This window comes from Dromiciops gliroides, chromosome 2 (genome assembly GCF_019393635.1).
Source record: "Dromiciops gliroides isolate mDroGli1 chromosome 2, mDroGli1.pri, whole genome shotgun sequence".
Lineage (NCBI taxonomy): Eukaryota > Metazoa > Chordata > Mammalia > Microbiotheria > Microbiotheriidae > Dromiciops > Dromiciops gliroides.
The window spans coordinates 77731007-77758964 of NC_057862.1; the positions used below are offsets into that span (position 1 = coordinate 77731007).

Below are 27958 nucleotides of genomic sequence, written 5' to 3' on the forward strand. Positions count from 1 at the left end.
GTCAAGGAAAAGAAATCCCCACATTGGGAAAAAAGTCTAATTCTGCATATTGACCCTTCTCCCTTTTCTATCAGGAGGTGGGTAGTATGTATCATCTTTGGCCTTTTGGAATTGTGGTTCATCATTGCATTAATCAGAGTTCTTAAGACTTTCTTTCAAAGTTGTTTGACTTTATGGTATTGTTGTTATTGCATAAATTATTCCCATGGTTCTACTCAATTCACTTTGCATCAGTTCATTCATGTCTTCCCAGCTTTTTCTGAAACCATTCCCTTCATCATTTATTACAGTGCAATGGTATTCTATCACATTCGTTTACTATAATTTGTTCAGCCAGTCTCCAACTGATGGGCATTCTTTTAGTTGCTAGTTCTTTGTCACTACAAACAAACTGCTATAAATATTTTTGTGCATATAAATTCTTATGCTTTTCCTTTGCTCTTTTTGGCATATTAACTCTCTATTGTAATATTGTTTTCCCTGATGGTATGTTTTCCCACGTCCAATTAACACCCGACAGTGGACGCCTTTATTTGCATTTTAGAAGCTACCAGAGGGCAAGTACCACATCTGCAATTTCTTTGCTGCTGGGCAGCTCAGTGGATAGAGCACTGGACTCAAGATCAAGAAGAACTAAAATCAAATCCTCCCTGGGATACTAAGTAGAAGGTGGCTGGGGAGGAGCTGGAGGAATCATCCAGGGAATCATAGGCTAGGCTGAGTTTGAAGAGGTCCTTCTGAGGTCCTTTCTCATACAAAACTACAATTCTCCAATGTGCTACCTCCTCCAAACATTTCCTGCCTCCCTTTAATTTCTTTTATTACTTATCGAATGAGTAACTACACCTGTCCTTTCACAGTAGGAAATATGTTTCTGTCCTGGTAATCTTTCTATTTAAAAACAAGAAAACGATTGATGTTAACTGGCCATTCCAAAGAACCCGTCATAGAATAGTGGGCCTGTGATTGGCTTTTCCATTTGGAGCCCCTGGAAGGAGTTAGACCTCATCTGATTTAAAGACAAGCTCTACAAATCCAAGAGGCTGCAGATGTCCAGAAAGGGGAAAGAAATGGAAGAGGGTTAACAGAGCAACAATAAGACTTCAAAGTGTGGGTGTGTGTGTGTGCACACGTGCGCACACGCACTAATAGAGAATTTCCCAGAATTCTGTTGTCATTCTCCTGGTACCCCTTGGAAGAGAGATAGATGGATGCTACTGTTTTTCTGTATTTCAGAGGCAAACTGGTAAAGTCAGGGCAAGTGGTGTCTAACACCATCTTCCTATCCAGATGGATCCATTTAGGTCTGTTGTATTAATTCATTAACTCCCTCCTCTCCCCCCCCCCCAAAAAAAGAAAAGAAAAGCGACTTTCCATTATATGGGATTCCTTCCCCCAACATTTGTTCTACCAGTCCACAGGTATCCTGATCTTCTTTTTATTTTCCTCCTATATTTGAGATCAGATAACTAGAACTGGGTGATGCAATGATGAACTGGATCTAGAGACAGGAAGACCTAAGTTCAAATCCAGCCTCAGGCACTTATTAGCTGTGTGACCCTGGGCAAGTCACTTCACACTGATTGTCTGTTTCCTCATCTGTAAAATGAGCTGGAGGAGAAAACGACAAACCACTCCAGCATCTCTGCCAAGAAAAACCCCAAATGGGGGTCACAGAGTGGGACACGACTGAAACGACATTGAATAACAACAATTTGATACCTACCTGTTTGGATCGTAAGACTAGCAAAAATCATAGACTGTTAGAACCAGAGCTCATCCACTCTAATTTTACAGATGAAGAAGCTGAGAGTCCGAGAGGGAAAGTAATTTGTCTGAAGTTACCCAGCAAGCAAATCAAAGGATCTTAGATGTCAATTTGGAAGGGTCCTCAGTGACCACTTAATGCAATCTCCTCATTTTATAGACTAGGAAATTGAGTCCCAAGGAGGTCGTAATTTGCCCAAGGCCACATGGATAATGCATATCAGAGGCAGGATTTGAACTCAGGTCCTCAGATTTCTGGTTCAATGTTCTTTCTACTGGAAGAGTCAGAATTTGAACCCGTATCTTCTGATTGCAAATCTAGTGCTGCCCTGGCCACACCTTGTCCATGTTGTGATGGATCTGGAATTAGAGGACTTGGATTCAGACTAGACTCTGCTGTTTATGAACTGTGTCGTCTCCCTTCTCCCCTCCCCATTTTTCATCAATAAATGAGGAATTCAGACTAAATGACCTCTAAGTAAGGTCCCTTCCAGCTCTAAATCTCTGATGAGAACTTGAAAGTGAGCACAGTCGGCTTGAGTGTAGACTTGTTATTGAAAGGGCTGTAGTTTTCACAAGCTGTAGGGAGGGGAGGCTGCTTCTTCAGCTGGACATCCAGATCTGTTTGCTGGGTGGGCTCCAGGCTTACTCATGGGAGGGGCATTTTCCTTCAGTTCAGGCTATGAGCCATTTGTCTGAACCTGGCCCTCGAGGCTCTTTAAGGACCATAAGGGGCATGAGCAAATGGGTACCTGGCACCTTCAGGAGGCAGCTCCACCCAGAGAGATGCTTCCATGTCCCTAGTGCCTACAAGGTTCCTTCCTTGGCATTCCGGAATCTTTCTTTTACTCTGTTCCTGTCCTATTGAGCCTGACTTTGATCGCTGAGGCCCTATCTCACAGTTTGATCCCCAGGCCCTCCCCTTTCGAAACAAAACAAAAACAAGCCAGCTTTGGCTTTGGGTCCTGTCCAAGAGGCCCCCGTTAGCTTCTGGTAATCCCTTCCCCACCCTTGGCTGCTGAATTCTGCTTATCGCTGGCTGAAGCTCCAACCTCAGCCTCGTCTATTACTGCTTCCCACTGCTTGGCCCTGACACCAGCCCCATCAAATTGAAGGCTCCCTTGAGCCTGGACAACAGGAAGTCCAGTTGCCACCTAGATGGTGGAGGATCATTTTGGGGGGAGGAAAAGATCACAAAGAGAATTCTTTATGTTTTATTTTATTTCCTTTTAAAAGTTTCTTAGTTTTGAAACAGACATGTGATTTCACCAATGCAGTGAACTCTTAGAGAGGAAATTCCCTCTACCAAAAGTAGATGGGCAATTGCCCTGGGACTTAGAAGTTCAGAGAGTTGACTAGGGCCTTTCCCAAGAGGTAAGGCACTTGGCCTTGGGGGTCAAACAGCCAGTATGTGTTAGTGGCCCTGCTTGAACCCAACTCTGACTGACTCTATCCAGCACATCACACTATCTCTTAGTTTAATTTGTTTTATGGATGCTGCCTGTTTTTTTATGGTGTAGTCATTTCTGGATATACCCTCCTCCCCACCCTCAAGCCAAACCCTCCCTGTACCCAAGAAAAATAACTAGCACAGTGAACATGCCTGATAGTATCTGCCTTGTTAATCCCTGACCTCTCTGCTAAGAGAGGGAAGCTGTGTTTATTATTGTTGTTTTTTTCCTTAGAATTTGGCCTGCTTCTAGTAAACATTTCATTTAAATGGCTAGACTCATATTGCACACATTGTCCTTTGGGGTCTTCCTCTTTCATTCTGCCATGGTTCATCCAGATCTTTCCCTGTTGCTTGGGATTCTGCATCTTGTTCCTCGTTGCACAGTAGTCATCCTTTGTCTTCCTGTGCCAGCTCTTCCATAGCCTAGTCAATGGACGCCCACTCCATCTCCAGTTCTTTGCTACCACTAAAAGGGCTACTGTGAATATTTTGGCATAGACTCAAGTGTTCTTTCCATTTCTGACCTTCCTGGAACATGAGCCTGGCAGTAAGATCTCTGGGTTAAAAGGTATGAAAAATTTGGTGATTCTTCTTGTATGATTCCAAATTGTTTTCCAGAATATTTGGTTGGACCAATTACCAAGAGGATTCATTTTAAATCAGACCGAACAGATGGTGCTAGTAAAAGCCCAAATTGATACGTTACGGGAGTGGATTTATTGTCCCCCTAAGTAAATAAGAAAAGGGTCTGGTTGAGAAAATAAATGACGACGATGATGATTGTGGTGCTGGTGGTGGTGATGATGGTGATGATCGTAGGGTTATATAACACTTTAAAGTTTGCAAAGCACTTTACAAATATTATCTCATTTTTTCATAACCCTAGGAAGTAGTTGCTATTATTGTACCCATTTATTTATAGATGAAGCCACTGAGGCCCTCAGAGATTAGATGACTTGCCCAGGATCACACAGCTCAGTAAGTGTCTGAGGTTAGATTTGAATTCAGCACTTTTTTTAGTTTAGAATTTCTGGCTCTAAAGTTTCATTTTGTTTCTGCAGCTTAGAATGTCCATTCTTCAAGGAGCCGAGATTTCATGTATGTGTCTGTCAAAAGATTGCCTCCAAAGATGTAGGTTACAGTCCTTCTATAACTTAGCAGAGGGTCTATGAGAAAATCCTCTCCCTGCAAGTAACATGGTGTTGAGATTCTCATTACTTAGCACAGCTGCTGGGTGGACCCAGGCCTTTATGTGAATCTTCTGGCTTGGTAGGACCTGCCATGGTTTGCATTCCGGTAGTGTAGCCTTTAAGAACCCAAGATCTTTTCCATGCCATCATAAGGCATGAGAGGATGGATATCACTGCCCAAGGTTGTACAGCCCCTGGACCCTCAAGAGGAAAATCCCATGTGTTTGTCTCATCCCTCTTACTTGAGCATAAGCCCCCTGAAGGTAGACACTGTGAATTCACCTTTTTGTATTCCCAGAATTTAGGTTAGAAGTATTGTGATGTGAAATGAACATTGCTACATTTGCAAATAGGTAGCTAGGCAACACTGTGGATAGAGTGCCAGGCTGAGTTAAAATCTGGCTAAAGATGCTTACTAGCTGTGTGACCCTGGGCAAGTCACTTAACCCTGTTTGCCTCAGCTTCCTCATCTTTAAAATGACCTAGAGAATGAAATGGCAGACCATTCTAGTATCTTTGCCAAGAAAACCCCAAATAGGGTCACAAAGAATTGGACATGAGTGAAAGAAACAGCAACACATCAACAAGAGACTTGGGTTCAGAGGTAGTTAGGTAGCACAGTGGATGGAGCACAGTGGAAGGACTCAGGAAGATCTGAGTTCAAATTCTACCACAGATCACTAGGCAATTTACTCAACCTCTGTTTGACTCAGTTTCTTCAACTGTGAAATCAGTGTAATAATAGTACCCACCTCACAATGTGGTTGTGAGGATCAGATAAATTAATGTAGGTAAAGCACTGTATAAATGTCATATTTATAATATCCCAGCTCCAACACTTTTCTTTGTAATAAGAGTGAAGTCATTTTATTTCTCCAAGAAGTTTCCCCATCTATAAAATGAGGCTCAGTCAGCCAACAAGTATTTATTAAGTGCTTGTTATGAATAGGGTACTATGCTAAGTGTTAGGGATATAGACACAAAAATGAAATGGCAGAGATATTCATATATATAAATATGTAAAAAATAAATACAGGACAATTTGATGGTGGGGTTGAGGCAACAGCAGATAGAGAGGATCAGGGAAAGGCTGCCTCTAGGAAGTGACATTTGAGGTGAGCTTAGAAGGGAACTAGAGACCCTAAGAAACAGAGGTAAGGATGGAGTGCATTTTAGGCATGAGGAAACAGCCTATGGAAAGGCATGTAGATGATAGGGAGAAGGAATGTTTGTTATATAGGATAGGGAGATGGAATGCTATATAGTATGGGGAGATGGAATGCTTGTTATATAGGATAGGGAGATGCAATTTTTGTTATATAGAATGGAGAGATGGAATGTTTGTTATATAAGATAGGGAGATGGAAGGTTTTTTATATAATGTCTGTTACATAGGATTGAGAGATGGAAAGTTTGTTATATAGGATAGGGAGATGGAATGTTTGTTATATAGGATGGAGAGATAGAATGTTATAGGATGGGGAGATGGAATGCTTGTTATATAGGATGGAGATATGGAAGGTTTGTTATATAGGACAGAGAGATGGAATGTTTGTTATATAGGATGGAGAGATGGAATGTTTGTTAAATAGGATGGGGCAATGGAAGGCTTGTTATATAGGATGGGGAGATGCAATGTTTGTTATATAGGATAGGGAGATGGAATATTTGTTATATATATATAGGGAAATGGAATATTATATAGGATGTTGAGATGGAATTTTTGTTATATAGGATAGGGAGATGGAATGTTTTTTATAAAATGTTTGTTATATAAGATGGGAAGATGGAATGTTCATTATATAGGATAGGGAGATAGAATGTTTGTTATATAGAATGGGGAGATGGAATGTTATATAGAATGGGGAGATGCTATGTTTGTTATATATGATTGAGAGATGGAATATTTATTAAATAGGATAGGGAGATGGAATGTTATATGGGATGGTATGATGGAATGTTATCTAGGATGGGGAAATTCATTGTTTTTATATAGTATGGGGAGATGCAATGTTTGTTATATAGGATAGGGAAATGGAATGTTTGTTATATAGGATGGGGAAATAGAATATTTTGTTATATAGGATAATAAGATACTATTTATCTCATAGTGTTGTTTCATGGAAAGTGATTTACAAACTTTCATGCATCAAATAAATTTGATCACTTACTATTAATTATCAAAATGGAATTGAACTCAACAGGCATTTCAATTCAGCATTTATTAAATGCCTCTTATGCACAAGATACCATGCTGAGTGATGCATCCAAAGACAGCTCCCTGCTGGTGGGTCTTCCTGCCTCAAGTTCCCCTCTACTCTGCCCTCCACTCTTCCCTCAGCCATCAAATGGAACTTCCTAATATGCAGGTTTGGCCATGGCATACTTCCAAGATCTAATATAAAATCATCTGTTTGGCTTTTAAAGCCCTTTGTAAGCTGGCCCCTTCCAGTCTTCTTACATGTGCACTCTTCTACATACTCTGTGATTTGGTAACACTGGCCTCACCCATGATTTTCATCTCCTGAGACTTCAGTTTTTTCCCTTGTTGTCCCCCACACCTGGAATTCTTGGCCTCCTCATTTCTGCCTCCTAGAAGGAGTAAGAGGTACTGGGTGGGGGTGGGGATGGAGATGTGTTTAAGTCTAGGATGGAGGAGTGCTGGCAAGAGAACAATTGGAAAAAAATCTGGGGTTTTAGTGGATTGTACCATCTACGTGAATCAATGGTGTGACATGGTGGCCAGAAATACAGCGCCTGCAATTAGTGAGGCAGCAGGCTCAGGAATGGGGAGTGTGCCATTCCTATGTTCTGGTCAGACCATGCCAGAGTCTGGTATTAAATTCTGGATGCTAGATTTTAAGATGGACGTTGATAAACTGGACGATGTCCAGAGCAGAGCAAATGCGATGTTAATGGACCTTGAGATCCTTTCATCAAAGGATCCATTCAAGAAACTGGGGCTGTTTCACCCAGGGAAGAGAAGACAGGGGATGGTGCTGTCAAAGTATTTGGAAGGCTGTGATGCATAAGGACAGACTTGCTCTGCTTGGCCCTAGGAAGTAAAATTAGGAGCAATGAATTAGAATTCTAAAGAGCCATATTGGGGAGATGTAAGGATAGCTCCTTAAATAATTAGCGCTATGCAGAAGGGGAATGGTCTGCCCAGATGACACTTGTTGTGTATCCCTGTGGAGAAGATTCTTGGGCATATATACAGCTTAGATTAAGTGACCTCTGAGTTCCCTTTGTTGTTGTTTTTTTTGTTTTTTTTTTGGGGGGGGGTTGTTGGGTTTTTTTTGGCAGGTCAATGAGGGTTAAGTGACTTGCCCAGGGTCACACAGCTAGTTCTGAGTTCCCTTTGGACTCTGAGATTCCGTAAATCTGTGAATAGCATAAAGAAGGCAAAAATAAACAAAAAACCTGATATGAGCTTCATGGATGTTTGAAAAGCTGCGAGTATGTCAAAAGAAATTGAGGCTGGGGCAGCTAGGTAGTGCAGTGGATAAAGCACCAGCCCTGGATTCAGGAGGACCTGAGTTCAAATCCAGCCTCAGACATTTGACAGTTACTAGCTGTGTGACCCTGGGCAAGTCACTTAACCCTCATTGCCCCACCAAAAATAAAAAAAGAAATTGAGGCCTACCTGTTTGCTTTTTGTCTTTCAGGTAGATTTTGTGGTGACAAAGTGCCAGAACCCGTCATCTCCACAGACAGTCGCCTTTGGGTCGAGTTCCGAAGCAGCAGCAACATCCTGGGCAAGGGTTTCTTTGCTGTTTATGAAGGTCTGTGACAACCTGGACCACAGGAGAGTTGTGTGACTCTCCGTCTTCTATATATGTGACCTCTTCACACATGTGCCTTCCCCGCACCCTCCAAGTGTTTGGCTACAGCTGGGTGGGAGTGTCATTAGGGGTGTAGAGGCGGTACTTAGGGATCCCAGTGGTGGTGGTGGTGTAAATATTGCCTCCTGAGGTCCCTCCTCAGTCCATCTCCCGAGTCCTGGAAGCAACATAGGCCAGCCAGGCTCTCTACAGGGCAGATCTTCCCCCCCCCCCCAAATCAACACTGAGCCCCAATAATCCCAGTCATTTTTAGAGAATATCCTTTAAACCTTACACACATACTGTTAGGAGTAGGGAATTGGCAGGGAACAGATAAAATGACCTTGTCTCTCACTCTGTGATTGTGGCCCAGGAACCCTCACAGTATCTCAGAATCTCAGAGCTGGAACCCCTGGCTGAACAATCAACATACCCAGCAAGTGGTCATTCAGCTGCCATTTAATAGCCTCTAGTGAACTTTGTTCACATTGTCTTCTGTGTTCCTTGTATCTTGAAATATTTGGGTTTTTTTAATGAGTATGAAGTTCACAATAAAAAAGAAAAATTTAAATTAAGAAAAAAAAAGATCTCTAGTGACAATGAACTCATTATACAGGGCATCCCAAAAGTCTTAGTTCAGTTTTAATAAGCTCAGGGTGTCCCAAAAGTCTTGGTGCAGTTTTAATCTCACTTAGTTTAAAACTGCATTAAGACTTTTGGGGCATGGATACCAAAACAGCCCATTTCACTTCTGGGTAAACTTTAATTGTTAGGGCTGTTGTTTTTTTCTTACAGACTGATTATTCTCTTTAACTTCTACATGTTTCTCCTAGATCTGTCCTCCTCGTGCCAAGCAGAAAAAGGCTAATTTATCTTCAGCATGACAGGCCTTCAAGGCAGAACTTTCCATATCCTCCCCCCTCCTCCAAGTCTTCTCTTTTCCAAACTTACCAACCTTAACTCCTTCAACCTACTCTAATTGATTCTCTCCCCCGCCCCATTCCTCCCAATTATTCTTTAGTTTTGTTTTTGCAGGGCAATGAGGGTTAAGTGACTTGCCCAGGGTCACACAGCTAGTTAAGTGTCAAGTGTCTGAGGCTGGATTTGAACTCAGGTCCTCCTGAATCCAAGGCCAGTGCTTTGTCCACTGCGCCACCTAGCTGCCCCCCAATTATTCTTTAGTAAAAAAGTTTCCTCACCTGTAAGATGAGGGGCAGGGACAGCTAGGGGTGCTGGGCCTAGAGTCAAGAAAACTCATCTTCCTGAGTTCAAATCTGGCCTCAGACATTTATTAACTGTTTCACCTTCTCTATGCCTCAGTTTCTTCATCTGTAGAATGGGTTTAATACCAGCACCTACCCCCGCCCCTGGATTGTTAAACATTTTGTAAAACACTTTGCAAAAGGCCATGTTAATACTATTATTATCTAATCCAATTTCCACATTGGACAGATGAAAACCTGACACTTTTGGAAGAACAGGAACTAGAATTTGTATTTTTCATCTCTAAAATGATGTGATTCTTGATGATCCCTAGTTTTAGTTATTCTTTAAAAGGATAATTTGTTGATGATGAAATCATAGGTGCTCATTTTCCTTAATAGTAAAGAATTCACACCTGCAATCAGCAAATCTATAATATGTTTGCAAGAGGCTCCACCTAGTGGTAACAACTGGCCACCATGCTATTTAGATGTCAGAGAGCCAGTAGCAGGTGTCTTTCAGGCCAGTCCAGGTGTGTTAAACATCTATTTGTAGGTAGCAGTGTGTTGACCATTGCCAAAAGCCCCCTACCCTCACAGATCCTGCTGGAAGGGTATGTTCCTCACCCATTGCTGTCTTTGTTTCTGAAGCTATATGTGGGGGAGAAATTCACAAAGATGTTGGCCAAATCCAGTCTCCCAATTATCCAGATGACTACAGGCCTTCCAAGGAATGTGTTTGGAAGATCACTGTTTCTGAGGGGTTTCATGTGGGACTGACTTTCCAGGCATTTGAGGTGAGTCATTTTGGAAGTTTTCTAGCAAAAAAAAGGTGAAGCATGTTTCATTTAAGCAACATTTATTAAGAATTTAGTGTATGCAGGAGACATGAATCCAAATGAGCTGTAATATGTATGTGTACATATGTGTATTTTGTATTGTAATTGTCACGAATATCTTGGTTTTGAATATTATTGGAGAATTAGAATAGATACAACTGGCATGAGAGGTTCTTGACCTGATGAAAGTTAGGGCATTTTTCTTTCCCTGTTTATCACTTTGTTCAGCCTAATGTCTCCAGGTTTGGGATATAGCAGAGTGGTTAACTACATTGTGGATCTAGGATTTTATAGTCCTTTGATTTAACCAAGAGCAGAGAAAGTTGTGAGTTTTTTCCCCTCCCAATTAAATCCTATCCTGAAGAAGAGCTATAACTATCGATTGTTGTGCCCAAAGCTGCACAAAATATGCCTGAGGCAGGGGACGGAAGTCAATTTTTAAAAGGGCACACTGTTGGAATGATACCTGGGATGGGAAGAGGGCAGGAGAGCCAAGTCCAGCCAGGGAATGACCTCCCCTGGAGTATAACTTTTGGCATGCCCCCGGTACATTCAGCACCCTGGAAGCAGCTCTGCTTACCCTGCCTTTGTTACAGCTCTGTTCCCAGGCCAAGGAGATTATACTTATGTTTCTTTTTTCAGATTGAACGACATGACAGCTGTGCCTATGACTACCTGGAAATCCGGGATGGCGCCACTGAAGACAGTGCTTTGATCGGTCACTTCTGTGGCTATGAGAAACCAGATGATATCAAATCCAGCTCCAACAAAATGTGGATGAAGTTTGTATCGGATGGCTCCATCAATAAAGCAGGGTTTGCTGCCAATTTTTTTAAGGGTATGAATTATTCCCCACCACTTTTAGTAACAGCAGGATTTATTGACCCGTTTCCTTAAGGATCCTAAATAACTTGGTAAGCTTCTACACCAAAGGCAGCGAAGTGAAAGAGACCATTGTAGATGGTCCCTAAGACATCTTCCAATTCTAATATTCTTTGATATTCGAGGGAAAGAGTGATACCTACCAGGGCCCTTAATTTTATATTGGGCTTTCAAAAAAAGAGATAAAAGCCCTGGAAGTTACTAGCAGATCAACAATTAGGACTTAGTGTCAACACCTAGGCTACATGATTATGTTCGCTGGCAAAGTTCATGGCTGGTTTTGCATCTTAATCTAAGATAATAGGTCTTTAGTGAACAAACTAACCACCATAGAATGGAATTAGGCCTTGATGGATGCCTTCCCAGACTCTTCTTCCAGTACATAACCAGTATAAAGACATGTATCTGTAGCATTAATTCTGAAACACCAATGTACACTAAGGAGTGGGAGAATCTTGGCCATTGCAGATGTTCTTCCAATCAAATTTGGAGGGTGAATCTGTGGGGAGATTAAGGCTCTGGGTCAGGGAGATGCTGTGGGTAACCCCAGAATTGTCTTTCTGTTCCTATGGGATTGTATCTCTGCAAGGGCTGTTTAGGGAGGCTGTGAAAGCCTTGGAAATCTTATTAAAATGGCAGGAAATACAGAAGCATAGAACTTGGGTTCAAATTGTGGTTCTACTAGGTGGCAACCTAGTACCTGTGTGACCTTGGGTAAGGCACATAATTTCTTGGGGATTCTGTCTCTTCATTTGTAAAATGAGGGGGTTGGAATAAAGGGTTTCTGAGGTACCTTCCAGTTCTGCATTTATGACCCTAGTCATAGGGATGTGGGGAGAGAGAGGAGGCTGGGAGTTCTGGGTCATTTTCAAAATTAAGTTAGTTTTTGATGATCTTGTCCACCATCTTTCTCCTGCACTTCCCTTCTCCTGCTTCATGGGGTTCCTTCTACCTCACCCCAAGTCCCATGCTCTGCCCAAAGTTACTTACTGTGGTAGTTCACCCCAGAAACATTCTATGCTCCAATGTCACCTTGTTCTCGCCTATCAATCAAGGCTACCATGACCTTAGAACATCTCTGCCAAGTGTTAAATGTCGGGAAAAAACATCTGGGTAATTCAATGTGAGGTTAGTGAGGTTATCAGTAATTCATCCCCCCTTCCCCTATTCTCCTACCTCTGACTCCTCAAAGGTGTTTGCTTATTAGCCCATATGAATATCTAATGAGCAGAATTTCAGGCAGAACTGGGGAGACACTTTGAAGCAGAGCATTCCCCTTAGACCATACTACCTAGCCTATACTGGATACATGGAAAAGAAGCTCTAACACAGAGAAGGAGAGAGGAAGTAGGCTTTCCCAAGAAGGGGGCCCCCCATTTGGTTCATTCTTCCCAAACCAGCTTCCTGTGAGGAAACAGAGGTGTATCCTGGCCCATTCTGAGCTTTGGCCATCATTGAAAAAGGGGCAAGTCCAACAGAAGAAGGGAGGATGCTCCCCTCCCTTAAGCTGAACATGCTTTGGGATCCCAGTGCCTCCCCTTCTCTGATTCTCAGTCTACCATGGGATGGATAGGCCTGTCATCCAGGAGATGTTGGAAAAGTTGAACCTGAGCTACCCTGCCACAAAAACAAAGAAACCTAGTCAGATCCCTAGGTCTCACTGGTTTATAAATCCAGGGGTCTTCATAAAGAGTTCACAAGAGCTTTTTGCTCCAAATTATTCTCCCTAAATCACCTCTATTATCTTTCTATTTCTTCACCATTACCCCCGCTCCATTCATTTCTTCTGAGGGCCATATTATGACTTATGAGACAACCTTATCCCCAGGTCTCTCTTCCACTAAACCAGTTTTCTAGGAGAATGCCAAATAAAGCCATTGGAAAGCTCTGGGAAAACCCAGAGGTTTGCCCCCTTGAAAGCTGGGATATTATCTGAGTCCTGTGCTTCCAGAAAGGCTTTCGCTGGTCATTCAATAAGTGGTCTTTGGGCCTTCCATTACCCTTATGCCTCATTATAATACAGCATAATTATGACTAAACATCCCATTAAATATGTATTAGGTTAACTTTTTCCCAATGTTTTATTCAATCATGACTCTCTCAACTCCTTCATCTTATGTTTGACCTTTAGAGTTTCTTGTCCATACAGCATGGTGTCTGCTTGCACTTTTCAGAAGTTAGAAGCACTGTTGCTCATAGATTGGGGGAAGCCAGTTTCCTTGGTCATTTTTCAACAGGGCCATCGCTGGGCTGTTCTCAGGCTTTTCTCTGGACAGAGGGTGCCAAGAACATGTGTCAGGTTTCCTTAAGTGAAAAGGACTGGGAGGGTAACTACAAACGCACTGCAAAGGAGGAGGACCACATTGAAAAAACAAAACAAAAACAAAACAAAAGCCACTCTTGCTTTTATGCCAGTTGGATGGAGACTTGGCGTATCAGGCCAATTGGCTAAGAATACCAGTACATAGTGCCAACTGGCATTTGAGTCCTTTTGCTGTTGCCAGATGGCAGGTGTTGTCTCAGTGCACTGTCTGACGGTGCCAGGGTGCTTACCAGCAAGTAAAACTCCTCCGATTTCTTGCCGATATGGGAAATGATAGAAGCATTTGCTGGTTGGCAGTCCCCACCAGCTAACATAAGAAAATAGCAATTGCTCTACTAATACTAAACCAGGTCCATCTGACTTCATGTCCTGGGACTGATGTGACAACAGGGGGTGTTTTACAAAAATGATGAGTTCTCTCCATGATGTTGCTTGAAAAAGTTGGAAACTTGCCCCAGACATCCCCAGCTTTCCTATACAACCCATGTAGATAATTGGGAATTGGGGGATTTGGGAATGGTCCCAAATTTCCATACTGGTAGATAAAGCACTAGGCTCCATCCCCATCACTTACATCCTGTGAATTAAGATTATATTTCACATGAAGGATTCTCCCTTGCCTTTCTCTGAGGTGCTGGCCCATCCCTATACCTGTCTTATCACCGGTATCCTGTGGTTGAACAGTAACTAGGAAGTTTCTTCTTTCATTATACACCAAGTGGGCTTTATTTTCCTGCTTTTGCTGCCAACACCAGGGGAATAAAAAGGAGCTAGAGATTTCTTTCCCTATGATGCCCTTGGTTCTGGCTTCCTTCCCCAATTTACTCAGAATCACTGAATTTCTAAGATAGATGAGACCAGGCATCACTTAGTCAAATCCATACCTTACCCTCCTGGCTTAAAGACCTTTGATGAGGGGGAGACCCACTACCTCCCAAGGTGGCCATACATGTATTTATATGTGTGTGTGCCTGTGTGTATGTGTGTGTGTGTGCCTGTGTATATGTGTATGCATGTGGATATGTGTATATATGTCTATATATATATATGTATATATATATATATAAAATCTGTTTAATTTTTTACTCAATTAAATGTTAAAACAATTTTTTAACATTTGGGTTTTTTTAAAGTTCTGAGTTCCAAATTCTATCCCTCCCCCACTCCCTGCCTTCCCCGCCTCCCCCAAGACACTAAGCAATCAGATATAGGTCACACATGTGCAATCATACAAAATTTTCCATCAGATATATATATATTTTTAAATTATTATTATTTTTAGTGAGGCAATTGGGGTTAAGTGACTTGCCCAGGGTCACACACCTAGTAAGTGTTAAGTGTCTGAGGCCGGATTTGAACTCAGGTACTCCTGACTCCAGGGCCAGTGCTCTATCCATTGCGCCACCTAGCTTCCCCCATCTAATATATTTTTGAACCAATATACTCATTAGGATGAGTCTTGGCTTTTCCAGTCGTATCTCCATCCTTCACCTCATTTAATGCAGGGTTGCGTCCACAGATGTCTTTGGAAAACAGCTAAATTTTGCTTTCAGTCATTCAGTCATGTCCCACTCTTCATGACCCTGTTTATCATGCTATCTATCTGTGGGGTTTTCTGGGCAAAGATATTAGAGTGACTTGTCATTTCCTTGTCCTGTGGATTAAGACAAATAGAGGTTAAGTGACTTTTCCAGGGTCACTCAGCTAGTGAGTCTGAGGCCAAGATTTGAATTCAGTTTTTCTTGATTCCAGGCCCCAAGCTCTATCCTTAAATTTTTAAAACCTACAGAACCCAGTATTCCCAGGCAATCTCCCATCTAAGCACTAACCAGGCCTGACTCTGCTTAGCTTCTAAGATCAGATGAAATCAGCGGGGTTTGGGATGCTATATTGTAGAACAATTAAACTTTAGCACCACAGAATTTCAGGGCACAAGGTATAATCATAGTTACTTTATGGAGCACTTTTCAATTTATAAAGTGGTCATCCTGTGAGATTCCACCTCTGATATTTACTACCTTGGGCAAGTCACTAACTGCCTTATTTATTCCAAATAAGTGAGTTGTGCTAGATGACTTCTCAGATCTCTTATAGCTCCAGAGTCTAGCTCTTTGACCCATAATTCTAAGATGGGAGCATAAATATTATCACCCCCAACATATAGATGAGGAAACTTAGGTGCTCCAAGTCCAAGAGGTGGAGGAGTCAGGACTTATGCTCAGGTCTTTCCACGTTGCCTCTGACTATCTATGGTTGGAGGATACCATCAGTAGAGTTACTCATCTTCATCCAATTTGGTTTATAAAGACATGACTTATTCCCAACACAAGCTGGGGATAGCTCAGACTTAAAAGTAAGAGACATACCCCTTATTTGTTTTTAGGCTCTCTTCCCATCCCAGGTTATATGCATGTATGTATGTATGTATATGTATATATACAGGTAAATACTTTATCAAACTGGTTCCAGGTCTCTTGGCCCTGACTGTAGGAAATCCTTTGCCTCATGGGGCCTCATGGTAGATCAGTGATGTGTATGAGTCTCCAGTGTCTATACATGCTATAAGTTAGAATGTGAAAAATATATAAAAAGAGGCATAAACAAAGTGAAACAAGAGAAAAGTGATCACTAATAATTGGGGGAGATTGGGAAAGGCTTTATGAAAGAAGTGACATTAGAGTTGGGCCTTGAAGGATGGATAGACTGGGTAGGTTGGGAGGAAGTACATTCCAGGGGTACAGAACAGTGTGAGTAAATGAATGGAACTGAAACTATGTCCAGTGAAATTGTCAAATAGAAACTAGTCCAGTTTGGATTTAGGATAGCGTTCACGGAGGGCAATAGTGTAATATGTGACTGAAGAATTTATTGGGAGTCAAATTTTGCAGGATTTTGAATACCAATATAAACAATTTTGACTTTATTTGGTAGGCAATATGGAAAAATTCAAGGTTTTTTAGAAGTGACACACTCAGACCTGTGCATTCAAGAAAAAGGTATCTGAAAATAGTATGTAGAATAAAATAGAACAGGAAGGATTGGAACCAGGAAGACTAGTTAGAAGTCTACTGTGCTCCAAATAGGTCAATGAGAGCCTGAATGAGAATAGTGGGAGTGGGAATAAAAAGGAGGTAAGAATTGGTAAATGACTGAATATAAGGATGGTCGCTGATAAATAATGACTCATACACTGGTAGCCATTCACTTTCTTTGAAAATATAATCAATTTCATCATTTTTCTTTTGTGGTACTGTTTAGTGCTTGCTTTTTGAACAAAGAATTCAGGATATATAGGTATGTGGTTTCACTTCTTAATTCTAGACTTTATTTTCCCTTAAAATTTTTTATTATTAATTTAATAGTTAACAAACATTTCAACACCCAAAGAACAATAACAGGATCATGTATGGACTTATGAACTTATTAGTTTTAATATATGCATGTTAAATTTAACAAGGAAGTTACAAAATTTCCATTTGTTTGTGTCCCCCTTCTGAGCTTCTTTTTGGTTTCTTCTGAGTATTTAACTTTTTTTGATACTCTTCATTTTTAAAAATTTCTGTTACTACCCACAAATTTCTACCCACTTCCAATCAAACCCTGTTACCTTTAACAATTAATATAGTCAAGCAAATGAAATCAATGCATTGGCCAAACCTGAAAATAATAAAACATTATTCTACTCCTCTAGTTCATTACCTCTCTGCCAAGAAGCAGGAAACAGGCTTTGTCATTGTTTTCCTGGAGTCATGACTGGTCAGTGCATTGGCCAGAGTCCTGAGGTTTTTCAAAGTGTTTTTCCTTTACATCATTAGTCATTGTATAAATGACCAAACCACATTTTCCAACATATTTTTATTCCTTCCCTCTACCTACTGTTGCATTAAGGATGCTGAATATTGAGGTATATTTTGAGTTAGTTGGGATGACTGTGTAGAATTCTTCAAAGACTTTCTCTTTGTTGGTTCTTCATAGAATTTCTGTGTTGTTCTAAAATGTGTTTATTTATTTTGCCTCATTCTCTGCAACAGATGTTGGCACATAAGCTGTAATTATCTTCCTGGTGGTGTTTTTGCTTAGGCTCACCACGAACTCAGCAAGACAAGATGACTGAGTGCCCTCCGTGAAAAGCCTCTTGTTGCCGTTGGGTAGATAGACAATGAAACTGACTCTTCCGACTCCTTAATTTGCTTTTCTGAGGAGAACCCAGAAGCCGTCTTTCCACTTAGATACAACTTGCTCAAATTCTCTAGCCTCATTAATAGCAAGAATGCTAATATGAATGTCATTCAGTTTTTCTAGTAGTATTTCAACTTACTGGTAGTCAACTGAATGATCAATAATCATTTGTTAAGTGCTTACTATGTGCCAGACACTGTGCTATAATGGAGAACCATTAAAGTTTATTGAAGGCATAAGCTTTGGAAAAAAATCATCTTGGCAGCTGAGTGGTTAGAGACTTGAGGTGAGGAGACCAGTTAGAATGCTCTTGCAGTAGTCTGGGTGGAAGGTGATAGGGGCTTGAACTAAGGTAATGACTTTGTGAGGGAGAAAAACACATACACATATATTTACACATATACATACATACATAGGATATATATATGTATATATATATACATATGTGTGTAGACAGATAAATAAAGATGTTGTGAAGATAGAATGACAAGATTTTGCAAAGTATTGAACATGTGGGTTGAGATAATCAAGAGTTGAGAATGGCATTGAGGTTGCCAGCCTGGGTGTCTAAACAAAATAATAATGGCAGTTGTAGATAGTTATAGAAAGATCTCACACTTAGAGGGCTGATAGTTTAATTTATGTTTACAAATGGCCTAAAAACTGTGATTTTTAGCACCTTTCCTACCTCCTCTGCTCCTGCAAAAGAAGGTCTCAATGGAATGAGAGCCATTACATTTTTTTCTTAATTGGCCATGGCCAATAAATTTACGACAAAGTACCCAGCCCACCAATGGTGAGCCCATCTATACTTAGCTTGCCTAATCATAGGGAAGCAGGTGCAGTCTGTCAGTGAGGCAAGTACTTGATGCCTTCTCAGCTTGATTGTACCTACCGGGGTTCACAGTCCACTGGCCTAGACTTTGAGAACCTGACATAATTGCTGTACTATGAAGAGGCATTGGAGTATGAGTCATGGAAATTATTTATTAAAAAAATTAGATAAATCATAGAGGGATGATGGGAACTGGATAGTGGTTTGCTGATAAATGTTTAACAAGCCTCGCTCCAATATCAAAAAGCAAATATTAATGGGTCACGTTTTAAAATTTAGTCGGCTCCATCACTTTTTTTGGGGGGGAGAGGCAATCAGGATTAAGTGCCTTGTCCAGGGTCACATAGCTAGTAAGTGTCTGAAGCTGGATTTGAACTCAGGTCCTTCTGACTCCAGGGCTGGTGCTCTATCCTGACTTCAAGATCAGCTCTATTCACTGTACCACCTAACTGCCTCTTATGGTTCAGGAAAATTAAGTCAACAATCAGTCAACAAGCATTTATTAAACATTGACTGTATGCTATGTACTATCCTATAGAATGAATGGGTGATTTAGGTAATAAGTTGTCAGAGACAGAAAAATATTGATGTTGAAAAGATTTTGGGAGAAACTTGGTATCATTAAAGGAACTTCAATCCTCCCCTGCAAAATGCAGCCTGCTTTCCCCCTCCTGTTCAGTTCTAGACCCAACTCATTCATTTGTATTGTCTGTTTAAGATATATGTACTATAGATTCAATGATACTGTCCCTTATGATAATTTTCAAAAGTGAACTGGTACATAGTTCTTAGCGTGTCCTTTGAGCTTTCCTTATTAGTGAAATTAATCTTAATGATGTCTTATTGGCACTTGAATCTAGTTTCTGTGCTATACTGGATGTAGGTAAATATAGGGAGCAAAGTCAATTAATTTGGTGGATACATAATGAAAAATTACCTTGTTCCCCTAATAGAAGTCGATGAATGTTCCTGGCCAGACAGGAATGGCTGTGAACAGCGCTGTGTGAACACACTGGGCAGCTACAAGTGTGCTTGTGATCCTGGCTATGAACTGACAGCTGATAAGAAGACCTGTGAAGGTCAGTGGTTGGCAAAACTAAAATAGGAAGGTGTCAAAGGTGAGGAAGGAATGATGAAGAGCAGAAGTATGGAGATAGAGGAGATGGTTGGTAGAAGTGTTTATTCTTTGATGGGAGGTTTTAAAAATTATTTTTAACATTTAAAAAAATTTTGAATTCCAAATTCTCTCCCTTCCCCAGCCCTTCCTATATCCATTGAGAAGGTGAGCATTTATACATGTGAAGTCATGTAAAACATATTTCCATATTAGCTGTTACAAAAAAGGCAAGAAAAATAAAGTGAAAAATTATACTTCAATTTGCACTTAGAGTTCATCAGATACTAGTGCTTTGGAATGATCTTGGATCATTGTATGGATCAAAATAGTTGTCTTTAATAGTCAATTATTGCCACAATGTTGCTGTTACCATGTACAATTATCTCCTACTTCTGCTCACTTCAATCCCTAAAGATCTTCCTAGATTTTTTTTTCTGAAACCATCCCCTCCATCATTTTTATAGCACAATGGTATTCCATATTCATATCCTGAAACTTGTTTAGCCATTCCCCAATTGATGACTATCACCCAAATTTCCAATTCTTTGCCAGCACAAAAAGAGCTGCTATAAATATTTTTGTACATGTCCTTTTCCTTTTCTCTCTCTCTCTCTCTCTCTTTTTTTAGTGAGGCAATTGGGGTTAAGTGACTTGCCTAGGGTCACACAGCTAGTAAGTGTTAAGTGTCTGAGGCCAGATTTGAACTCAGGTACTCCTGACTCCAGGGCTGGTGCTCTATCCACTGCACCATCTAGCTGCCCCTCCTTTTCTCTTCATCTCTTTGGGATACAGACGTAGTAGTTATATTGCTGGATTAAAGAGTATGCACAATTTTATTATCCTTTGGGTATAGTTTTAAATAGCTCTCCAGAAAGGTTGGACCAGTTCACAGTTATACCAAAAATGCATTAGTATCCCTACTTTTCCACATACACTTCAATATTTGTCATTTTCTTTTTATGTCCTGTTAGCCTACCTGGTAGATTTGAGATGATAATTCAGAGTTCTTTTAATTCACATTTCTCTAATTAATGGTGATTTAGGGCATTTTTTTCATTTGATTATAGATAGATACCTATTCATATCCATTGACCATTTATCAATTGGGGAATGGCTATTATTTTTATAAATTCTATTTTTTCTCTATATATTTGAGAATGGGGACTTTTTGAATAGAGTTGTGATAGTCATCGAATGATTAGGAATCTGGGAATTATGGAATATGAAACTCAGTTATGAGAATTGGTGGTATTTAGCCTAGAGAAGAGGAGACCAAGCAAAGACCAAGTCCACATTCAAATTTTAAAAGGCTGTGTTATGTAAGGATTCATCTTTATGCTTTAGGCATAAAGCTTCCATGTCAACAGTTTCTCCTCTTATAACTGATCCAGGGACTTTGCCCTCAATCCCTTGACCTTTCACTACTGCTTAAACTCCTCTGAGCACTGACAACTCAAGGAATCAAGCCTTCTATCTTTACTGGGCCCCAATATTCAAAGACCCAATGGATCCACATTCTAGCCAATTACTTTATCAACATGGATAAGTCATTTATCTTTTCTATGCCTCAGTTTCCTCATCTATAAAATGACTGGGTAACCCTTAAGGTCCTTCCCAGCTCAAAATCTATAATCCTAAATTCCTAAATACTCATCATTCTGACACTGCCTCTGTAACTTGGTGCTTATTGCCAACACTGGCTTTCCTCCTTTTCTATCCCCCACCTCCACACACTCCAGACCACAAGGATTCTAATGTTAATTTACCAGAAAAAGAGACCATCCATATCCAAAATAATAAGCCAAGGTAATTTGAAGTGCATATAACAAAAATCTATCTGGTCTAGTACAAATGGCACCACAATGTTAAATATTGTTTTCTTGGTTGGAGTTTTTATATCCCATTCACTTTCTAACAACCACCTCCTCTCTCCCCCCTACTCCATATAACAGGCAAAAAAATTAAGTCAAACCACTTGATATGGGAAGTATATCTGGCAGAGTCTATAACATTCTTAATCCCCTAGGATACAAACTCCTTACTGAGAAAGAGCGAATATGTTCTAGCGTTGGTCATCTGGAGCCAACATTGATTAGCACGAAAACCTTAACTCAATTCCTGTAGAACTAGCAATGCCTATTCTCTATGCCAAGAGCACTGTACCTAATACTCAATGTGTTCTTATGGCTCTAGATGTTATTAAATGGCTTCTTCCATTCCAGAATTTCCTTTGCCTCTCTGTAATCCCCCTATTCACTGCCCACTTTTTGTGTTACTCACAGGGACTCTGTAGATCTAGTTCCACTCTTCTAATCCCTGAAGAACATGGGACATGACAGGATACAGTGGTCACTTAGAACTTATGACTCATTGACATATGTATTTGTTTGTCACCTCTGTCTGCAGTGGCCTGTGGTGGCTTTATGACTAAGCTTAATGGGACCATTACCAGCCCTGGATGGCCTAAGGAATACCCCACAAACAAAAACTGTGTGTGGCAGGTGGTGGCTCCAGCCCAGTACAGGATCTCCCTGCAGTTTGAAGTGTTTGAACTGGAAGGCAATGATGTAAGTTCCTTCACTCTGAGTTGTTGGTGAATGATCTGTAGAGGACCCAGAGCCAAAGAAGTCCATGGGATGGCTACAGGCAGAGAGTGATTTTTCCCTGGTATCGAGCAGAGAGGCCCTGTTGAGTTTTTCTGACATTGGGATATGGATTTCATTGCATTTTCTCTGTCTGCCTCTTTACCTCTGTGTCTTCACTCCACACCCATGAACTCTTCTGACCTATTTCTAGTAACCCACTAACCACTAATGTAGGAAGACTAGTAGAGAATCAGCTGAAGAATATAGGGGACATTGTCCAAAGGAAAGGGCAAATACCCTGGGACCCAGCATTGCATGGGGTAGGTGTTCTGTGAAAGAAGGAAGCATCTATCTCCAATGGTGTGGACTCTGGCAACCAGATATGAGAAGGAATAGAGAGAATGAGATTTATTTTAACTTGGAATAATGTCTTACACATAATAGATGTTGAATCAGAAGGGAACCCTAGGGGCTATTTAATCCTACCCAGAGAGGTTAAGTGATTTACCCACAGTCACAGAAACAATGAATAATAGACCCGAGATTTAAACTCAGGTCTCCTATGGTACTCCAAATCAACCTCACATGTTTTTTCTAGTTGAATTATTATCAAATGAGGAGGCAAGACTTCCCATTGGGTATAAGCCAGAGTGAAAGGTGGAGCTCGATACCTGTCCTGTAGCCAGAGGGCTAAGCATGATGAGTAGCCATTGACCAGACTTCCTTGTTCCAAGATGGCTTCAGGACTCCCTACAGACCTGAATATGAAGTCAAACTTGTGTTCAAATTTCTGCTCTGCTGCTGAGAGGATCAAAGATATAGAATTTGGAGTCATCTAGTCCACCACTCGCCCTCTTAATTTTCAAATGAAGAGACTGAGACTCAACAAGGTTGTTTGTCCAAGGTCACACAGATGTCAAATGGCAGAAGTGGGATTTGAATGCAGGTCCTCTTATTCTCAAATCCAGTGCTCTTTCCACTATACTACAATCTCATTTCTAAAGTTTCTTCTGCCTCTCAACTTTATGGTCTTGCCTCTGCCTATCTCCATGTGTCAAATAAAGAACCTATAGTAACTGATCGTTCAGATCTCTTCCAGTTCTGAATTATCTGGTTTCTTGGCAGTGAGGAATCACCTAACCAAGAAGGCTCCATTAACTACTGAGGCACACATCTGATTAGACATATGACCCCTTCAAAGTACCTTGCAAATAGTAGTGTGATAGAAGAATTTTGGGCTTAACTTTCTTACCACCATTTACTTAAGATGAGTCTGTCACATAGTTAGCTTGAATCTGCAAAATCAAGCTTGAGGTATCAAATTCAGGTCCAGTGTTAACTGTGTAGTTTCCTGTTTTATCTGATAATGATCTTCCCCTCCTACCATCTCTTCTTTGGTCTACACATCATTATGATTCTTTATTTTTCTTTGAAATTCCACTGTACCCATCCTGCTTATGTAATCAAAACCTAGGTCCTTACATATTAGCTTTGAGAAAAGGAACAGCAGTAGTGAGTAGGTGAGAGCAGCCAGAAGTATCGCCTCTTCTCTTGCAGGTTTGTAAATATGATTATGTGGAGATCCGAAGTGGATTGTCCTCTGAGTCCAAGCTTCATGGAAAGTTTTGTGGCTCCGAGAAGCCAGAGGTGATTACCTCCCAAAGCAACAACATGAGAGTAGAGTTCAGATCGGACAACACTGTTTCTAAACGTGGCTTCAAAGCCCACTTCTTCTCAGGTACGTGGATGTTTCAGAGATAGGGATTTGACTCCTAAGAGTACAGAAAGTTTCAGATAAGAAGAAGGACTTAGGGGAGGAAATTTCAGGTAGGGAAACTTCATGAGCAAAGACATGGAGGTAGGAATAAGCATGTTATACCAGTAGGAAAAGGAGAAAGCTATGCTCTTATGTTGAGGAATAGGGAGAAATGAGGTATGATAGGTGGGGTGGGGCTATATTGCCAAACTCGAGCAACCTATATATCCAGAAGCAATTATGAAGTTCTTACTGTGTGCCTAGTAATATGTTAAGTGCTGGAGATATAAAGAAGTGAAAATAGTCCTCTATTCTCAAGGAAATGACATTTTTGCTGTTGTTGTTTTTGCGGGGCAATGGGGGTTAAGTGACTTGCCCAGGGTCACCCAGCTAGTAAGTGTCAAGTGTCTGAGGCTAGATTTGAACTCAGGTCCTCCTGAATCCAAGGCCAGAGCTCTATCCGCTGTGCCACCTAGCTGCCCCCAGGAAATGACATTTTAATAGGGAAAACAAGATGTTTTGTAGACTAATAGAATCATAAAGTTAGAGTTGCATTGGGTAGTGGAGGCTGGGTTTATGTAGCTATAATATATAGCAATAAGAATATATAATATAATATAACAATAGGAAGCTATGATAGGTTCTTTAGTAGGGGAATGGTATGGTGAAAGTAGCATTTTAGGAACTTTAGTCTGTTGGTGATGTTGGGAAAAATAGGAGGTGGGAGAATCTGGGATTAAAAAAACTAACTGGGCGGGGCAGCTAGGTGGTGCAGTGGATAAAGCACCAGCCCTGGATTCAGGAGGACCTGAGTTCAAATCCAGATTCAGACACTTGACACTTACTAGCTGTGTGACCCTGGGCAAGTCACTTAATCCTCATTGCCCCACAAAAAAAGAAAGGTACCTGGAAGATTGTTATAGCAACCCAGGAATGAGGTGGTGAGGGCCTTAGCTAGGGTGGAAGCAGTGGGAATGAAGAAATTGATATTTTAAAAAATATTTCAAATGAAAAAATGCAAGGAATTTGGAAGCACATTTGGAATTAAGGTCCTGACAGTATTAAAGCTTGTTATATGAATTAGAGTCACAAGCATAAATGTGATAGTTGAAGCTTTGAGGGAAGACGAACTCATATAATTGAGGGGGGAGAGGAGACAGAGATGGCAGAAGCAGCCTGGGTGTATTGAGTTTGGGGCATTCTTTTTTTTCTTCTAGGGCATCTTTATTTATTAAGTATCCCCAGTTACATGCACAAAATAAGAGAATATAAGACTTAATTATAAATGTATTATGACATCCTGGCTACATTGGAGGCAACAACTGGGTAGGAGAAGAGAAACTATTGGCACTTGAATGGGCTCTCTTGTTTCTGAAGACCAGGGATTGGTCATCAGTCATTGAAGGAAGGTATTAGGAGAGATGGATCTGGCAGTTATGGCCAGTCAGTGAACAGTCTTAGGCAGAGATTCAAAAGTAGTAGGGGACACAACCCATAGCTGCACATTGCCATCACACTAAGTAACCTATTGAAAAGCTTTAAAGATTCTTTGAATTGGGGTGGGGGAGGTGGAAGTCTATGAGTGTAGGTGTGGAAGCTTACAAACATTGTCAAATTTGGGGGGGATGTATTGATTAGTTTTGCTTATTTTTTTCTCTTCCTCTATTTTTATTCTTTAAAAAAGTCTTTGTTATGTGGGACAGTATTTTTGGAAAGAAAAGGGGAAGGATATAGGGGGACATCAGATTATAAAAATATATAAATAAAAATCTACTTTAAATTCTTAAAACCTTACATGAACAAATTGAAAATGAATATAATGCAAATGCATGTTGAAAAGACATTGAGCTTGCTGCCTTGGGGAGGGGGGAGGGAGAAAAATTTGAAACTAGAAATCTTATAAAAACAAATGTTGAAAACTATCTCTACATGTACCTAGAAAATAATAAAATACTTTTATGATTTTTTTAAAAAAGAAAAGACATCGAGCAAAGGAAGGACATAGAGTAATGAAGAGGGCCTGTTGGGAGTAACCAGGGCAAACTTTCGGGAGGAGATCAGTTTTGAATAGTTTTAAAAAGTTGGGTATGGTTCATAGATGGGCAATTCAGTCTCATTCTCCTCTCAGAAATACATACTTTCCTCTCCAGACAAGGATGAATGCTCCAAAGACAATGGTGGGTGTCAACATGAATGCATCAACACATTTGGAAGCTATGTTTGTCAGTGTAGAAATGGATTTGTGCTACATGAAAATGGTCATGACTGTAAAGAAGGTGAGGTCTCTTACCATTTCTATTTTTTATGTTTTTGTTGATTTTTTCAATTGACAAGCATTTCTTTTCTCCACCCCACCCCCCGCCCCGCCACTGCCACCGCCAAGCTTCCTTTTGTTTTTGACTTATTGTAGTCATGTTCAACTCTTCATGACCCCATTTGGGGTTTTCTTGGCAAAGAACTGGAGTGGTTTGCAATTTCCCTCTCCAGCTCATTTCATAGATGAAGAAACTGAGACCAACAGGGTTAAGTGGCTTGCCCAGGGTCACACAGCTAGTATCTTATGCTGGATTTGAACTCATGAAGATGAGTCTTCTTGATTCCAAACCCAGTACTCTATCCACTGTACCATCTAGCTGCCCCTAATTCATTATTCTACTGCAAAAATAAAAATAAAAATAAGACCTTTGTAACAAATATGCATGGTTAAGTAAAGAAGAATTCTCTAATTGACCATATCTCTAAGTGTTTCTTGTTCTGCATTGTGAGTCTATCATTTCTTTGACAGGTGGTTGGTAATTTAATTTATCAAGGTTCTTAAGTTTCTGACCATTTTTAGAAAGTTATTTTATCAGGCAGAAAATCATGATACTAGGACATAATTTCTAGCTTTGTACCCTACTCACTGGGATAACCTCCACTGAATTTCTACCTTTAGAAATTTAATGATTGTTAAACAGTAGAAGTGAGGAATTGGGAGCATCATCAGTCAGTCTTATATAGTTTTCAATAAATGTTCATTGATTTTATTTTCTCATCTGTACAATTAGCCTAGGAACCTTCCTTCAGCCTTCTTCCCTGAGTTGTTCATGTTCATAAAGATTAGAGTTGAGAGTGATCTGAGAGGACATCTAGTTCAACTTCCTAAATAATACAAGTGTCCCTTATTCAACATCCCTGACAAATAGCCAATCAGGTTGTCAACTTAAGGGAAACCATTTCACTGTTGGACAGCTTCACTGATAGAAACTTCTTATACCAAACTTAAATCTGCTTCCTTATAACATCTGTTCATTAGTCATCTTGGGTTCACCTTTTAGAATGATGGAGGAAAAATTCACTATTGGCCTAAGTCAAGTTTCTTATCTCCTTGGATTGGATAATGTCTATATTGAATTTGGGCCTCGACCAAGACATTTAAAGTGAAGGGTTGAATATCTTGTGCCATGGATCTTATAATTATGATCATTGTCCACCTAAATTAAATGCCATATGGAGGTAGGGAATGGCATTTAGAACTTCCACAGCTACTGTAGGTTCTAAAGGTTCTCCGTGGAACAGATCTAGAGAGGAGAGAACAGGGAAGAGAAATTAAATCATTACCAGAAAGTTCTTCTCCAGGATTAAGGTAAGTGAAGGACCCAGAAATGGGAAACAGAAAAGGGGTCAGAGCCATTATAACTGTTCCATCCATCATTATATTCATTGCCAGTTACTACCATTTAAGTTCTCATTAACAGAGACAAATAAAAGGAAGGGGATGGTCAAATGGATATGCCCATCACATCTTCTTTTCCAAATGCAGACCACCACTAAAACTATGAGCAGGGTCTTGGCCACCAAGGTTGGAATACCTGCTTTGAGACTTAAAGTTGGAGTCCAATCCTAATGTAGAGAGATGAAGCACTGGATCAAACATAGATTCTTCATTGGCTGTTCACTATTCATTCCCATACATGGTTGGTAAGGACATAGTGTGTGTACCTTAAAATATGCCCAAGTCACACTC

General features: G+C 40.5%; 1 protein-coding gene across 1 annotated transcript in view; it reads left to right on the forward strand.

Annotated features, from left to right (window-relative positions):
• TLL2 (tolloid like 2) overlaps window positions 1-27958 on the forward strand; it is a 164445-nt gene that overhangs the window by 121261 nt on the left and 15226 nt on the right. Inside the window, exons 11-17 of the mRNA XM_043986387.1 lie at window positions 8079-8195; window positions 10088-10233; window positions 10918-11113; window positions 19448-19573; window positions 22018-22178; window positions 23754-23934; window positions 26103-26228. Coding sequence (XP_043842322.1) covers window positions 8079-8195; window positions 10088-10233; window positions 10918-11113; window positions 19448-19573; window positions 22018-22178; window positions 23754-23934; window positions 26103-26228 — 1053 coding nt within the window. The remainder of the gene's footprint in view (window positions 1-8078; window positions 8196-10087; window positions 10234-10917; window positions 11114-19447; window positions 19574-22017; window positions 22179-23753; window positions 23935-26102; window positions 26229-27958) is intronic.